The sequence below is a fragment of the Rutidosis leptorrhynchoides genome, chromosome 2, assembly GCF_046630445.1.
Source record: "Rutidosis leptorrhynchoides isolate AG116_Rl617_1_P2 chromosome 2, CSIRO_AGI_Rlap_v1, whole genome shotgun sequence".
Classification (NCBI taxonomy): Eukaryota; Viridiplantae; Streptophyta; class Magnoliopsida; order Asterales; family Asteraceae; genus Rutidosis; species Rutidosis leptorrhynchoides.
Window position 1 is genome coordinate 350,939,379 of NC_092334.1, and position 17,391 is coordinate 350,956,769.

Genomic DNA, 17,391 nt, shown 5'->3' on the forward strand with positions numbered 1-17,391 from the left:
TACACAAAGTGTAACAACGTCTCTAACGTGACTCGTATTGAATCGAAAGAATTAGTGCAACTATAAAGAAGCATTCCCCGAGGGAAGTGTATAAATGATTGTCCACGGCAATGTGGTTCGAGTCAGACAATAAGGTATTCAGGTATGAAAAGAGTAACGAGTCATGATAACGAGTAGCACGCAACCGTAGTGGTAAATGTTGATGACGATACTCACCTAGAGTAGTGATGGTAGTAACACCAAAAGTAGATAGTAAGAAACACCAGTGGGAAACCGATAGTAAGTTGAAACGGTGGCAAATAACAATCCGGGAGACAGAGTTCCCGAACAAGTGTGACTAATGAAGTCGTCATCATCCATACGTGTATGAATCATGAATTTACGTGTGTGACCAAAAAGTGGCGGAATACGAGTTCGTATGATGAAGGTTGGGTACCATTAAAAAGTTTGCCTAAGAATGATTCAAGTATAATGCACAAGTAGTCAAGTAAGTGCTATCTATAGCAAATGTATGTCCGAATGCAAATGCTAACTATCCGGTTGTAGTCTAGACTCACTAATGCGTCCTAACGACTCTGTTAGACACACTAATGCACGTCCTAGTTCCCTACAACCAACGCTCTGATACCACTTGTAACGACCCGACCAAAACCGTTATTGACGGCGCCGTTAACTTAGGTCCCGTTGCGTGGTCGTAGTCCCTATATGAGACTCGTTTGACCAAAATTATGTCGCATTCATTTGAAAGGTACAAGACTTGCAAGTTTAGTTTACAAAACCGTTCGACAACAAGTCTAAGTTTACAAAAGTCATAAAGTATAAATGAAATAACTTGCGACATAATTAGTTTTAAAACACAGTTGCTATAAATAGCGTAAGTATGTAAACAATATGCTTGGATCCAAAGGTGCTATCCCTAGCGTATGCATGCATGGTAGACTCCAATCAAGTAATCAAAGAGTGCGGAAGCATGTATCAAGTAGCCGAGTATGAACCTGAGAAACATATAGAAAACTGTCAACGAAAAACGTTGGTGAAATCATAGGTGTTTGTAAACGTTGTTTTTGAACCAGAAGATTTTGTATTTCCATAACGTTGATTATCTAAATCGTTTGCATTCCAAAAGTATTGTTCGCGAGCACCCAATTATCAAGACTTAACGTTTCCTTCCATAGAACCCCATCACAATAGTGTTAGAACATACACTGTTTCTCGAAAATATATTTCATCCGTAGACGGTAGCGAACCGTCCGTAATGAGGGTTTGTCAAACCCGTATGGCCACACAATATAAGTTCTCGCTTACACCCTGCAAGTGTAACTAATGATAATCGAATTGAGGATTTTTGTTCTAACTCGCTGTGGAATGTTTGTTTCCTTGTACTTGTGTTCAAAGTATAAAAGTATGTAGTATAAAACTGTATATGTTTCTCATCCCATAATTTAAAAGTATAAAAGTTGTTGAAAGATGGGACTATGATCTCACCTCGAGTGCACGAGTATAAATGTACTTCACAAAGTAAACGTGTGCATGAATGTTGCTTAGCCTTGACCTAAACAAGTAAGTTGTATCAATTAACCGGTTACGACACAAGGTCGGGTGAAATGTATTCAATTAGTCATATGGCTCGTTACGACTCGATTAAGTATAGCATGTGAATCACGTTGTCAAGTTTCATACAAGAAACAAGTATAAAAGCATGTTAGAATGATTGTATAAAAGTTTGGTTAAGTTTGACTAAAAGTCAAACTTGGTCAAAGTCAACGAAAAAGTCAACACGTTCGGGTTCGGTCCCGAACTATTTTTCTGAGGTTTTTATTCATATATAAGCATATTAGAACAAGTTTCATGTGAATCGGAGGTCGGTAGCTAGTCAAACATTTCGCGTAAAATGTGACAAAGTGAGCAGAATCTGGCCAGGCGATTCTGCGCGCCGCGCGGGGATGTGGCGCGCCGCGCCACTACCTGGGCAGAGAATTCTGGTCAGTTTTTCCAAGTGTGCACGAACCAAAACCTTTTCTAACACAACACTTGACCCGCAAACAATTAGAACATGTATTTTATATCATCGGAAAGGTATTTCGACAAGGAATACAATTAACTACCTTTCACAAGCAAAAACATCAATTACAATAACCGAAAACTCGTCAATTGATCAAGAAAGGTTTATTTTCAAAGTTTCAAGTTCGTAAAACGTATTTTATGATTCGGGAATCCAATTTACACATACGATATGCCGTTTCGAAGGTAATTAAGCATACATTGCATCTAAACACTTACTAACAACATTAACAAGCATTCAACGCATCAAAAGTTCGTTTTAAAGCTATCAAACCCTAACCAAAAGTTCACAAAATCAATAATCACGTTTATGAAGTTTCTTTAATCAATCTATACATCAACATGAAGCTAATGATGCTAGTAACACTTTTAAAACATGAACTTTAACAATCTAACACATTTGATCATCCAAAATCAAAGATTAAGCATACACTTTTCATTTTCAAGCTAGTTACACCAAAACATCAATATCGAGCATACAAATCATATATTCATGTTATACACGAGCCATAGACACTAACTAACAACATTTCAAGTCAAAAACACGAATTTAAAGAAATCTAGAGTTTTAGAAATGTTACCCAAACTTGATGAAATTGGTATCAAAATGTAGAGGATGAAGAGAGGATCACGAATATGTAATTTGTTTTGAAGTTTGTTTCCCGATCCGAATTTAGATGATGAATGTTTGAATTGGGTGTTTGTGTGTGTGTTCTTGCTAGAGAGAAAGAGAGAGAGATGGAGGTGATTGAATGGTGAGGAAGGTGGGGAGGTGGTGACTAGTTGCCCCAATTTGGCCAAGTGACGAGATTGGTCCCTCAAGTTTCAAAGCGGGTGCGGTAATTAACCAAACGAATATTTTAAAACGCTCGAGTAAACGGGTGATGTCAAAATTAAATAGCGGGAATATAATGAACATTACTCACGGAAACTATTAATTTAAATACGAAAGATTATGTTTTAAAAAAAAAGACGGTGTTAAAATTAATTTTAACGGAAAAACGCGGGATGTTACACATCATTTGGCAACTAGCATGAAATATCTCATAAAATTACAAAAATATGAGTAATCATTCATGACTTATTTACATGAAAACAAAATTACATATCCTTTATATCTAATCCATACACCAACGACCAAAAACACCTACAAACACTTTCATTCTTCAATTTTCTTCATCTAATTGATCTCTCTCAAGTTCTATCTTCAAGTTCTAAGTGTTCTTCATAAATTCTACAAGTTCTAGTTACATAAAATCAAGAATACTTTCAAGTTTGCTAGCTCACTTCCAATCTTGTAAGGTGATCATCCAACCTCAAGAAATCTTTGTTTCTTACAGTAGGTTATCATTCTAATACAAGGTAATAATCATATTCAAACTTTGGTTCAATTTCTATAACTATAACAATCTTATTTCAAGTGATGATCTTACTTGAACTTGTTTTCGTGTCATGATTCTGCTTCAAGAACTTCGAGCCATCCAAGGATCCGTTGAAGCTAGATCCATTTTTCTATTTTCCAGTAGGTTTATCCAAGGAACTTAAGGTAGTAATGATGTTCATAACATCATTCGATTCATACATATAAAGCTATCTTATTCGAAGGTTTAAACTTGTAATCACTAGAACATAGTTTAGTTAATTCTAAACTTGTTCGCAAACAAAAGTTAATCCTTCTAACTTGACTTTTAAAATAAACTAAACACATGTTCTATATCTATATGATATGCTAACTTAATGATTTAAAACCTGGAAACACGAAAAACACCGTAAAACCGGATTTACGCCGTCGTAGTAACACCGCGGGCTGTTTTGGGTTAGTTAATTAAAAACTATGATAAACTTTGATTTAAAAGTTGTTATTCTGAGAAAATGATTTTTATTATGAACATGAAACTATATCCAAAAATTATGGTTAAACTCAAAGTGGAAGTATGTTTTCTAAAATGGTCATCTAGACGTCGTTCTTTCGACTGAAATGACTACCTTTACAAAAACGACTTGTAACTTATTTTTCTGACTATAAACCTATACTTTTTCTGTTTAGATTCATAAAATAGAGTTCAATATGAAACCATAGCAATTTGATTCACTCAAAACGGATTTAAAATGAAGAAGTTATGGGTAAAACAAGATTGGATAATTTTTCTCATTTTAGCTACGTGAAAATTGGTAACAAATCTATTCCAACCATAACTTAATCAACTTGTATTGTATATTATGTAATCTTGAGATACCACAGACACGTATACAATGTTTTGACCTATCATGTCGACACATCTATATATATTTCGGAACAACCATAGACACTCTATATGTGAATGTTGGAGTTAGCTATACAGGGTTGAGGTTGATTCCAAATTATATATAGTTTGAGTTGTGATCAATACTGAGATACGTATACACTGGGTCGTGGATTGATTCAAGATAATATTTATCGATTTATTTCTGTACATCTAACTGTGGACAACTAGTTGTAGGTTACTAACGAGGACAACTGACTTAATAAACTTAAAACATCAAAATATATTAAAAGTGTTGTAAATATATTTTGAACATACTTTGATATATATGTATATATTGTTATAGGTTCGTGAATCAACCAGTGGCCAAGTCTTACTTCCCGACGAAGTAAAAAATCTGTGAAAGTGAGTTATAGTCCCACTTTTAAAATCTAATATTTTTGGGATGAGAATACATGCAGGTTTTATAAATGATTTACAAAATAGACACAAGTACGTGAAACTACATTCTATGGTTGATTTATCGAAATCGAATATGCCCCTTTTTATTAAGTCTGGTAATCTAAGAATTAGGGAACAGACACCCTAATTGACGCGAATCCTAAAGATAGATCTATTGGGCCTAACAAACCCCATCTAAAGTACCGGATGCTTTAGTACTTCGAAATTTATATCATATCCGAAGGGTGTCCCGGAATGATGGGGATATTCTTATATATGCATCTTGTTAATGTCGGTTACCAGGTGTTCACCATATGAATGATTTTTATCTCTATGTATGGGATGTGTATTGAAATATGAAATCTTGTGGTCTATTATTATGATTTGATATATATAGGTTAAACCTATAACTCACCAACATTTTTGTTGACGTTTTAAGCATGTTTATTCTCAGGTGATTATTAAGAGCTTCCGCTGTCGCATACTTAAATAAGGACGAGATTTGGAGTCCATGCTTGTATGATATTGTGTAAAAACTGCATTCAAGAAACTTATTTTGTTGTAACATATTTGTATTGTAAACCATTATGTAATGGTCGTGTGTAAACAGAATATTTTAGATTATCATTATTTGATAATCTACGTAAAGCTTTTTAAACCTTTATTGATGAAATAAAGGTTATGGTTTGTTTTAAAATGAATGCAGTCTTTGAAAAACGTCTCATATAGAGGTCAAAACCTCGCAACGAAATCAATTAATATGGAACGTTTTTAATCAATAAGAACGGGACATTTCAAAATCGGGGCTTTAAACCACCGGAAAACATCGATTTCGCGACCGGTGAAGCCCGTGATTTTTCTTCCGTCGCGTCTAGAAACGGGGAAGAGAAAGTGGGTGAAGAAAATAAATGGTGAGAAAGAATGAGGAAGAAGAGTCTGGAAGGGAGTATAAAAGGGTTGGAGGACTGTCGTTTGATAAGCGTGGGGAGCCAAAAACGACCAAATTTCGGGTGCCAATTAGTATAATAATAATAATAATAATAATAATAATAATAATAATAATAATGGGTGTACAATATAAATTATGGAGTAAATGGTTGTACAATATAGATGAGAATTTGTACAATGTTAGTATAATAACAGTTGTACAAAATGCATATGAATTTGTAAATATGGTGAAAGGGGTCTTTAAATGCAAAAGGTGAGATGAATGGCCCACAATTGCTATAACTAAAGGTGATATACTCGTTAAATTGATGGTGAATGTTGTATAATGAAGTGTATAACTAATTAGTGCCTATTGCATTATAGGGATAATGAATGCCACATCACAAGAAGAGTGGGTAACTAACCTATAATGAAACCATAGGTTGTGGTCTTAACAGTTTCAGTTTGAGTTTCAACATAATAAGAAGTTCTATAAAAACCTATGATTTTTTTTACAATAACTTGAAAATCAATATCAAAAATTAAGGGTTTATCTAATTCATTGGTATTTATTATCTTTTGCCTGAATAAGTAGAAGAATGATACATCCGTTACACCATTAAATGATCACAAGAAGCCAACTGCACAGCTCAAAATACAGCCTGCGATTTCCAAACTTCTCAATTCATGACCTAATAGCATACACCTGTAATGTTAATGTTAATTACATAGGTGAAACAACCCAACCCGTATTCTATACGATTTTTTTTTTAAAATAATACACATTTACGCGCCAATTAAATATGTAAACCATTCCACACGTTTCGTTAAAACATACACAAGTTTAGTGTTTACAAAAGGCACAAAGGCCATTAACGAATGTGATACAAGTTGGACCAATACAAAATGATAGTTTTAAACCAAACAACACATCGAGCATGGTTTGGGACTAAACTACCCAAAACGCTATGCCAACTTCCAAAAGCTCCAACATAACATCATCAAGGGACACCTAGTACCCAACAACCCCCTTGCCCTTGTCCACACCTGCATCTAAAAAGATAAACAACGAGAGGGGTAAGCTAATGCTTAGTGAGTGCAACAATTATACGTTTACATATACAACCTACTTACTTGCAATCACTTGCACATTTACCGCATACATGCTAGCAATATAAATAATCATACCATCCCAAGTATATTACCAAACCTTCCACCATACGAGCTAGCATAACAATAGCATATAGTTTAAACAATATAATATGCTACAATCCACACACAACCATGGTTAACCAATCGAACGAGGGAACAGTGTTTAAAGACCGTCGAAGTTCATAACAACCATTAGTGCACTTAATACCTCGTACACTAACCCCCACGGGTGGCATCTTAACACTTCGATACTTCACCCCGAGTGGCATCTTAACACCTTGATGCTTCACCCATCTATTCTACGGAGTGGTGCCTTAACACCTCGACACTTCACCCCTAGGTGGCATCTTAACACCTCGATGCTTCACCCATCACGTGAGAAGTGGTGTCTTAACACCTCGACACTTCACCACTCATACTACACAAATAAATATAACATATATGCACGCATATAATTATTGCACTCACCTTAACACCTCGGTGGTGATTTAAATGCTTCCGAAGGCTTCAAAGCAAAGTACCTATTACATAAGTACACATTCAATTACACAACTAGTGGAATTAACCACATTACACATACTTGAGCATTTAATGACCCGATTCGCATTAAATGACTCAACCACACCAAAACCGCCCTTAAATGGCCAAGACCCGACTTTAATCACTAAAGCTAGTGAATTAAAGTCTACTAACTTCAACTAACACAAACTTATGGCATTTCATACCCATTTCACCCAATTAGGTCAACTAGCACATTTTGTCCCATTTTAATTACTTAGACTCACAATCAAGTCAAACTCACCCATTAACACTTCTTTCATTAATCTAAAAGTGTATTAGTGACTAACAACACCATTTGACACTTACAACCTCAAATCACAAGACCAAAACCCTAGATTGTGGCTAGTAGGGTTTATTACAACAACATAACCCAAATTCACCCATTTTACCCTCAAATGGGTCATACAAGTCTCTAGTAACCAAAACTCTAGCCATTAACCAATTAAAACTTAAAACATAAAGTTAGAACTTAACAAGACTATCCTCTTGTAGCTAGTAACAAGGAGAACAACTTTAATTCTTGCTCCTAGGTTTGATTCACAAATCTTCAACTCCAAATCTTAAGTTTAATCTAAATGGGTTTTGTGTTTTGGGAGAGAAATTGGAAAGAAAAGTGAAAAGAAATTGCATTAAATGGATAAGTGGCTGTGATTTAATGCTCCAATCTGATCTATACGCAAAAAGACCAAATTACCCCTAAAACCCTTTTATATTGAGTAGAAATCGGAGTCAGAACAGTAGAGATGCCGCGGCGCGGCCCGTTTGTCGCGGCACGACGTATCGAAGGAAAAACGACCCCTTTTAACCCCCTTCCTGATCTGGAATTGCTTTATATGCCGCGGCGCGGACCCCTTTGTCGCGGCGCGGCTTAAGGCTGCATCTGAACAGCTCGATCGCCTTAAACAATTTTCGATGTTATTTAATTTGTACATTCCAAACCCGCTTCCTACATTCACTTAGACCTCATATCTAAGTCTCACAAGACTTAACGCTAACCGAACTCTTTTATAAACTTACGTACACACACATTAACAAGTACACACACACACACACACACACACACACACATACATATATATATATATATATATATATATATATATATATATATATATATATACACAATTACGCATAATCTAACGAGTTACAAACGTACAAATGATTAAGTATGTACCTTTCAATACGTACGGGAAAAACGGGATGTTACAATAGGTTATCTGTGGTTATTATGGGTGCGGTGGCGGTCCTAACCATTATCGCTGTATTATTATATTCTCTTTCTTTTTAGTATATTTTGTCGGTAGGTTTTCTTAGTTTTTCACATATTTAGACTAGGATCGGTGCCTAGCAAACTGTGTTTCCACCCTATTGATGAGACTAATTGCTTTAGATTTCAATATTTAGTTGTTTATTTTGCCGAGTTTAGAATCTGTATTGTATTGGTTGTACTTGTTGATCTTTATATCATTTATATATTATTATGTTTTTTCTGAAAGAAGAAAAGAAAAATACATAGGTTATCCATTTACTTGTAAAAGTATTGAACATGAACATTGTAATGGTAGTGCTATACTCCCACATTAGAACTTGCTATACATGCAAAATACACGAATTGCATTTTGATACTCTTTCTATCAGATACCCGTAACATTTCGAATTAACACCAATGAATAACTTATTAGGTAATTATTATTTAGTAATAAGTAATTATAAATTATGAGGAAGACAAATAATTTTTTTTGAAAATAACCAAGTATGAGAGAACAAGAGTGTTTTCACACCTGTTCTGTGGTTATTTGTTTGGTTTTTTTGTCGAGAATGACCGATTTTCAGGGTGTTTGTCGACGTTTCTTTTTGTCATGTGATCTTTTTCTTCAGTGAAGTCGTGGTCAGCCGGTAGGCGACGAGTATGGTTGTTGTCCCATCCTATTCTACCGGTCGTAGTGATGGGATAAGAATGGGTGAATTTATAAGTTCTCTGTCTGGCTTTTTCGATTTACCGGCGAGGCGGTTGCCAGATGTTTCTGGTCGGTCATTTGTTCCAGAAAAGTTGTTGACTCTTCGGCATCTTGCTCCAGTGAGTTTGATGACTACGGGAGTTCTTGTTTTTTTTCATTATCTACAATGTTGTTTGTTATTGTAATTGTTTTCAATATTAGTTCAATGTTTGTTAGCTATTGTATGTTTTGGGCAATGTTGTTTTTTAGGTGTTTTCAACTATTTTTGAGACTTGAATCAATATCTGGTTGTATGTCAAGTATATCGCTGCATCTATTTAAGCAAATTTTGAGAGCTTACATCACCGATTTTTGGATCGTTGTAATTTAATATTCGTAAAAAAATTCAAGTTAGGGGGGCAAGTTGATAAACTTAGGTAGATGGAGGGGCTAAAAGAATATTACGAAATTTTTCCTCATTGGATTGATCATAATAGCAGATAGCGTGACATAAAATATTGCCAAGTCAGAAATACTTGTCAATTTTCTCCTTATTCCATTATCTTTCTCCTCCGTTTGACTTCCGTCATAATCCGCCGTCGTCATTCAAAAATGTCTTCTTCAACTCTCAAACGCTGGTTAAGGCCCGAGGTTTGTAAGTCTTAATAATCAGTCCATCAATCGATCACACTCTACGTTTTTATCAATTTCTGATTTCAATTTTATAATTTAATTTTGTATGTATACGGATACAACAATTAAACCACTACGATCGTGATAAGTTATCTGTGCTTATCAATAAGATCTAACGGATCTTTGTTAATTCGACAGGTGTACCCTCTGTTTGCTGCTCTTGGTGTCGCCGTTGGAATCTGCGGCATGCAGTTGTATCGCAACATCAGCGGTAATCCAGAAGTTAGGTATTTTGTTTTTCTCAAATTTATCTTTAAATTTACGTTGTCAATTTACCTAATTAGATGCTGATTTGTGTGTTTACTATGAATATGTTACTGTATTTAGGGTTTATATATAGATATAAAGGATTGACTAATAATTGAGGAATAAATTAAATTTTGATTTTTATAACCATGGTTGAAGAACTCAGAACTCGGGGAGTTCTCAGCCGGACAATTTTTAGGAGTTGTTGGAGAACTCGGGGAGAACTTGGGAGAACTCGGTGGTTGACTTTGATTGACTTTTAATATAAATATATATTTTTGAGTATATCTATGTATAAATATTAGATATTTGATATAATTTCCGAGATTTGACCGAGAAATTCAATAAAATCGGATATTGACTGAGAAGTTGACAGAGTTTTCCGAGAAATCGGTCGTTGACCGATACATTACGTGATGACCGATTTTTTGCCGATTCACAAAACAAGTTCTCGCCAGGATTGAATTTCCGAGTTCTCGGCGATTTTTTCCGATTTTTGAAACCATGTTTATAACAATTGAATATTGAATAATGTGTGTCCTTGCATTCTGCCATTGTTCTTTTTCGTTGTTTTTAAAAAGTTGTTCCAACTTTGATTATTTTGTATGACAATTTAAGACTTTTTTAGCTATATATCGTTTATTTCGATATATTAATATATATTATGCTTAGAATAGTGTTTGATGAAATCAATAAGTCACTGTTTGAAACAACTTTTGAGTTGTTGCGAAAGTTGCCTGATTGTATGTATTTATACTTGAAATGTGTAGAGTGATGAAGGAAAAGAGAGCAGCTGGTGTGCTGGACAACTTTGCTGAAGGTGAGAAGTATGCTGAGCATCCGCTAAGGAAATTTGTTCGCAACAAGAGTCCTGAGATCATGCCAAGCGTCAATGCCTTTTTCACAGACCCAGATAAAAATTAATCATGTGGTGCGAAATAGAGAAGTAGTTGGTTTGTGATCACATTTGCCTTTGTAAGATAGGAAAACCGGTGTGAGGCGAATTCTTAATGCAGTTATCGTGTTTGGATAATAACATATGATTGTTTGAAATCCATGTTCAATGTGTTTTTATGTTTTGATGGAGTAACATCCCAGCTCAGTAACGATTTGGTTGTGACAAGTTAGTTGTGATTTAGGTTGCATTTCATAAAAATGATTTGATAAATCTATTTGACATGGGGCTAAATCGTTCATAAACTGAGTGATTTTGAATAAACTTAGTTTTAAATGCTGAATCATTCACATCATATGTCATTAAAAGATCAAAAGATCAAAAACAAACGCGTTGAATGATGAGGTTCAAAGCGCTAGACAGGTTGTGGTCAAACTAAAAATCAGCAATAGCTATTGATACCAAATCCACCTCAAAGAGTCTAAAACACGAAATATGTGTAATCAAAAACCTGAATACGGAGCAACGAATTCTAAACTGCACTGCGTAATGATCATGTAGATTTTGTCCATCCTCACAATAATAAAACACAAAACCAGAATCGAGCTAGAAATAAATCACCCAAAACATACAACAGAATACAGATACCGATATCCTTGACTCATATATGTAATACTTGTTTTTGGACTGGAAGAAGTGAATGATTTAAAACTCTTCCCAAGTCCAAAACATTGCTTGAACAAAAGTCTGAACTGGCAGATGGTGAGTGTAAATTTCTAAAGAATGATTTCCTCTTGTACGCTTATATTGAGAATTTTATTTGGAAGAACAATGCTGTTAACCACCACAACTTCATCTTCAACTGTAACAGCTTCTCCTACAACCAGCACAAGGATTTTAGTGCAATATAATATATAGAGAGTTCGAACCCATATATGGTTTCGTTTTAGCAACCCGTTATTGCAACATGTAAAAGCGTCAAGAGATAAAAATGTTGGAATAGAAAGAAACACGCCAAATCAAGCGAAACTCGTGTATATTGGCTTCAAATGCATAAAACCCTCAAATCCTCTTAAAATATAATTTATATAATTGATATTTGAAAATTGTTTTAGATAATTATTTGGCGTGATCAAAGGTCAAGCAAGGTGCATACCGAGGATAGTGATTCCTAGTTTTGATTTGTAATCACCTTCGCCCTGAGAGAAAAAATAATAACTTGATGATCAATACAGCTAACAAAAACGTACGCAAGAGGATGAAAAAGTGATTATAAAATTGGAGACAATCAGAACTTGCCTGAACACGAGACCATTTCCCTACAGAGGACTTCCAACCAACAATTGCATACATCACGAATGCATTTTCCTTTTAAGACAAAGACATAGTTCAAAGTTAGTTTCACACCACAGGGTAGAAGGGTTAACAAAGCATTCATGTACCTGTATTTCAGCATCATCTAAGATGATACAACTCAAGAGCCTTACACCTGCAGCTACTCGGACATTAGCGGAGATCGAAACATTTGGACCAATCTGTCCAACAGTAACAATAGTAAGAATACATCATAACTTTCTAGTAACAAAATGTTCGAAGTAATGAAATGTATATCATTCACCTTTGCAGTAGGATGTACTTTTGCTGATGGATGGATATAAACGTCACCAACGACTGTCGGGTTCTTGGTTCCATCACCACATGCCAAGAGACCAGGAGAATTGTATCGGAATCGGGCAAGATACAGAGCAGAGCATTTCAGTGACATCCTAAAAAATTATCGAAGTTCAGGCATGATATAACCACCTAAACTTTGAAAAATGATAAAGAGACCTAAAATTGACAAGAGAAAGAGATGATAACACATGTCAAATTCAATGTCGAAGACAGCGAGCAAATGTTTAAAACATATGTCAATTATCAAGTGAATTAGGTCATTTCTAATATGATATTTTAGGACAACATATCATTACTCTAAAAGTATAGTAACTAAAGAAAACATACGCTGGAGTTTTTATCTGTTCCCAGAAGTCCATCGTCTCATAAGTGTATAACTGCTTCTTTCCAGCAAGAGGTGACAAAATATCTTGATCCAATCTAACAAAATCCTTAGCAGGTGTCCTGTTATATAAGATTATGTTAGTATGAACTCAACAAGGTATAATACCAACTGAACTAAATTTAACTTTAACAAGCAACATAGTCCAAATGATCTTACTTTGCTGCAAACCGAAGCGCCTCAAAATTGGATAAGGTGTGCAGATTAGCTGCAATGAAGTCAGAAAGAGAAAGAAAATGAAAATAAGAGCAAAAGAAAAAGACTTATTAATTCACAACTAAAAAAATTTCATTAACGTTTACACTACTTTGTTGTTCCTAGTACATAATTGTCTCAAATATATATTTTAGCATTAGACCTTACAATATATTTTCTCATCCTCAAAATGTCATAAGATGGCTTAAACTTTTGTACCAAATAACCATCTATCCTCGTAACTAATATGGACTTCTAACCTACCTGTTGAGTCATATCACAAAACTTATACCCACTGTTTGACAACTTAGTGATATGTAGTTATAAAGTAAGGGACAGCCATACCGCAGGCCTAATACAAGCCTTATATAGTTTACAAATAAATTACCTAAAGTAATACCATTATGAATTATGAATGAATATAGTTACGTATTGCAATTCAGTTTCCTAATAATAGATTCCTTTATTACTATACTACATAAACAGATGGTAGGGCTATTATGTATTCATGCTCAGTTTGATTAAAAAAGCGAAGAATAATATCCCGTTTAATGTTCATTATCAAGAGATTTGTGTGCGCATTATTGTATTTTGTAGTTCGCTGTTATCAAAATGTACTAGACTATCATATTACTCTTCGATGTCCTAGTAAATATACAAGTGAGTAAAAAAGCGTTACCTTTGTCTTCTCTGTTTGTTCGTATATCCTGAATAACATTAAATATTTCTGGGGTGAAAATATAAACACCACAGTTTATTAAATCGCTTACCTGCAAACAATGAGAAGAAATACATAAGAAAACGCCATAGACAGAACCAAAACGAACCAGACAAACTACTAAGCAAACATGTTATTTCAAACAACAAAGTTATTCTTACAAAAGTTTCAGGTTTCTCTGTGTAATGCAAAAGTTCCTTGGTGACTGGATCAAGTACTAATTCACCAAACTCGCTAGCAGACTCAGCAGAAACCTGCTCAGATAGCCGATTCAATATTCAATTTGGCATTATTAACCAAGCAATGAGCACAAAGTATAATTACAAAAAGCTTACTTTTATAACTAACAATGTCCCCATCCCACCATAACTTCTATGAGCATCTACAAGAGAACGCACATTACATCATCGATCCATCACATATTATAAGAAGCTAACATTAACACTTCAAAACATTATATATAATACAGTAGCTAACCAAGCATTTCAGGTAGAGGAAAGCTGCAACACACATCGCAGTTCAACAAAAAGATATGCGACTGCAAGAAACAATTAAAAAATTATTAAAAAGAACAAATTTACTGATAAAAAAATGCATCGTAAACCGTCATCAGTTCATAAATGTTAGTGATTAATGCAATTATCATACTGGATTGTCCTCCATAATCAGATCTCTAAAGTAATAAAGACCACCAGCTGATCCATGAGGTTTGTCTTCTTTTAGGTATCTAAACAACAACAATGTATTCAAATATCCCCAAAAAAAAAAAAAAAAATTACAAATAAATATAAATAAATAAGTAATACAGTTGATTAATTAAATCATCACCTGACTGGAATTTTAAGTTCACTGGAGATTGATGATACATACAATGCAAAATCTCGCTCCTCGTAAAATCCAACGAGAAATATTCGAGCCAAATTAGGGATCTACATTTCACAGAACTCAAATTAGGGTTACATGATCTACATTACATGAAAAATTCAATTATTATATGTTCTTAGGATTCAAATTCAAAAATTGATCAATTAATCTATCTATTAGATTAGATAAATGAAAATACCGATTTACAAGCAGAAATAGGATGATGAACCATCGGTTGTCCAGCTAACGGAAACAGAGGTTTTGGTGTATTAAATGAAAGCGGCCTAAATCGAGTCCCTGCAAATTTACACAGCAAAAAAATATGTATATATAAATTAAATAAAATATACAGAATTGAAGTTAAAATCAAAAATAAGATGAAGGAATAAACATGTAGAGATGAATTTCAGACCTTTTGTTGGACCACCAACCATGATCACGGCTACTACTTTCTGCCCTGAATTTTTCATTTTTGTTATCTGAAATAAAAACTTAATTTCAAATTATTTATACGATATACGGCGTATAAATGTTTGTGGATATGTATATGAAAGATGAGTGAGTTGAAGTTAAGTAAAGTCGCCGGAATTAAAATGTAAAAAGGAAAACGAGATCGCCGGAGGAATAAACGGAATCGTGAAATAGAATCAATCCCGTCCACCTTTTTCATGTTTATTTGGGCTTTACGATTTTTAAGCCCAACAAAATAAAAAACAGGCCCATTACATCACCCGTTAAAACGCGGAATCAAAACACAAAACAAAAGGGTTAAACGTTAAAATTAAAATTACACTCGTCGGAATAATTACATGACCGTTAAAACGCGCAGAGAGATAAAAATCTTTTAATATATCGTGAGTACAAAAAACGATAAAAATCTTTTAATAAAAATCAAATTGTAAAAAAGAAAACGAGATCGCCGGAGGAATAAACGGAATCGTGAAATAGAATCATTCCGTCCACCTTTTTCATGTTTATTTGGGCTCTATGATTTCTAAGCCCAACAAAATAAACAAACATGCCCATTACACAATAATTACATGACCGTTATAACGCGGGGAGGGTCTTATTCGTCACCGTTAAAACGCGGAATCAAAACACAAAACAAAAGGGTTAAACGTTAAAATTAAAATTACACTCGTCGGAATAATTACATGACCGTTAAAACGCGGAGAGAGATAAAAATCTTTAATATTAATATATCCGTTATAAGCCTTGCTCCTTACACAATTATACAAGTAATAATTTGCTGTTAACAACTGGTATATATAACTCCTCAGATCATCAGATTTCATACAACATACCAATTCATTCATCTCATACGCTCTAAATTCATTATTTTTTCATCCAACTAATTTAGGCTAAAAAAAAACTTCAAAAAAAACATGAATCGATACAATCATCATCACAACGATCGAAGTCTACCACCAAACAGCCAATTTTTCACGTTTCCGGTGGAATCTGTAGATGATGTAGCGATTCTCTGCAGCCATGTTTCGCCGGTGATCATCAATCAAGAACGCCCTGTTAATCGTTCGTATACACGGAATCGTAATTACGTACCGAATAGAAGAAGATTATTAGACGAAGACACATTCTTGAATACCCATAACGCCGTACATGCTGATTTTGTGAACAACCAATTCTACAATACTAATTACGGCCCGATAAATCAAGAATTGAATAGAAGAAGACTAATACAAGATTCATTATTTGAATATTCGGATGAAACTTTGATTGTGATTAATGAGTTGGATGCAATTATTACTGAGCCCAACATACAGGGTAATTCAGGTTTATCGGAAAAACATATACAAAAGTATCTTCAAGTGAGTACAAGAACAGGGGAACAGGGTACGTGTGCTATTTGTCTGAACGATTACGAACAAAACGAGAAAACGGCGGCGTTACAATGTGGGCATCGGTATCATGTTCAGTGTATTAATCGTTGGTTGTTGTGTAAAAATCTTTGCCCTATGTGTAGGGCTATGGCATTGCCAGCTGTTTAGATTTTGATTTTCGGTCGTGGATGTAATTTTTGTTTATATAAAGTTTAGAATACTGGATTTAGATATTTTTTGTAACTAGCTTTTTATCAATTTAACTTTGTTATTTTGGGTTTTTATTAATGATCAGTGCTTAATATAAACTTTATATGTTTTGTCGATTTGGCTATATATATTGAATTCGAAAATAATAATTTCTAAAACTGAATTTCTGTTGAATCACATGCCTCAAGACATTCAAATCTCAAGAATCGATAATAGACTTGGCGATCTTTTAATTATAGTATTGTATGAGAGTTTTAGCATTCAATTCTAAAATTAATTTAAAAAATTTAATTGAAATTCATTATTTAATTTTAATTAATATAATATTAATCATATATGAATGTGAATGAT

At 34.2% G+C, this 17,391-nt stretch overlaps 2 protein-coding genes across 2 annotated transcripts; one reads left to right on the forward strand and one right to left on the reverse strand.

Moving 5' to 3' along the window:
* Nucleotides 1–9,848: 9,848 nt before the first annotated feature.
* Nucleotides 9,849–11,363, forward strand: LOC139891967 (uncharacterized). Its single transcript, XM_071874994.1, has 3 exons — nt 9,849–9,973; nt 10,154–10,242; nt 11,032–11,363. The coding sequence occupies exons 1-3, from the start codon at nt 9,935–9,937 to the stop codon at nt 11,183–11,185; spliced, it is 282 nt and encodes a 93-aa protein (XP_071731095.1). The 5' UTR covers nt 9,849–9,934; the 3' UTR covers nt 11,186–11,363.
* Nucleotides 11,364–11,684: 321 nt separating this feature from the next.
* LOC139891968 (uncharacterized) lies at nt 11,685–15,515 on the reverse strand. The gene is made up of 15 exons (XM_071874995.1): nt 15,402–15,515; nt 15,189–15,286; nt 14,954–15,054; nt 14,774–14,852; nt 14,603–14,663; nt 14,461–14,507; nt 14,287–14,379; nt 14,087–14,177; nt 13,372–13,420; nt 13,158–13,274; nt 12,775–12,922; nt 12,599–12,691; nt 12,456–12,524; nt 12,313–12,355; nt 11,685–12,033 (listed from the first exon to the last, which is right to left on the reverse strand). The coding sequence occupies exons 1-15, from the start codon at nt 15,457–15,459 to the stop codon at nt 11,933–11,935; spliced, it is 1,248 nt and encodes a 415-aa protein (XP_071731096.1). The 5' UTR covers nt 15,460–15,515; the 3' UTR covers nt 11,685–11,932.
* Between the last annotated feature and the right edge of the window lie 1,876 nt (nt 15,516–17,391).

Bases quoted from the DNA above. Each gene is read 5' to 3' on its own strand.
- LOC139891967 (XM_071874994.1), top strand. From the start codon at position 9,935: ATGTCTTCTTCAACTCTCAAACGCTGGTTAAGGCCCGAG. The intron at 9,974-10,153 runs GTTTGTAAGTCT...TTAATTCGACAG, and splicing joins AACGCTGGTTAAGGCCCGAG to GTGTACCCTCTGTTTGCTGC. The intron at 10,243-11,031 runs GTATTTTGTTTT...TGAAATGTGTAG, and splicing joins AGCGGTAATCCAGAAGTTAG to AGTGATGAAGGAAAAGAGAG.
- LOC139891968 (XM_071874995.1), bottom strand. From the start codon at position 15,459: ATGAAAAATTCAGGGCAGAAAGTAGTAGCCGTGATCATGGTTGGTGGT. The intron at 15,055-15,188 runs GTATTTTCATTT...TGTGAAATGTAG, and splicing joins CTATTTCTGCTTGTAAATCG to ATCCCTAATTTGGCTCGAAT. The intron at 12,356-12,455 runs GCAAGTTCTGAT...TTTTTCTCTCAG, and splicing joins GGAAATGGTCTCGTGTTCAG to GGCGAAGGTGATTACAAATC.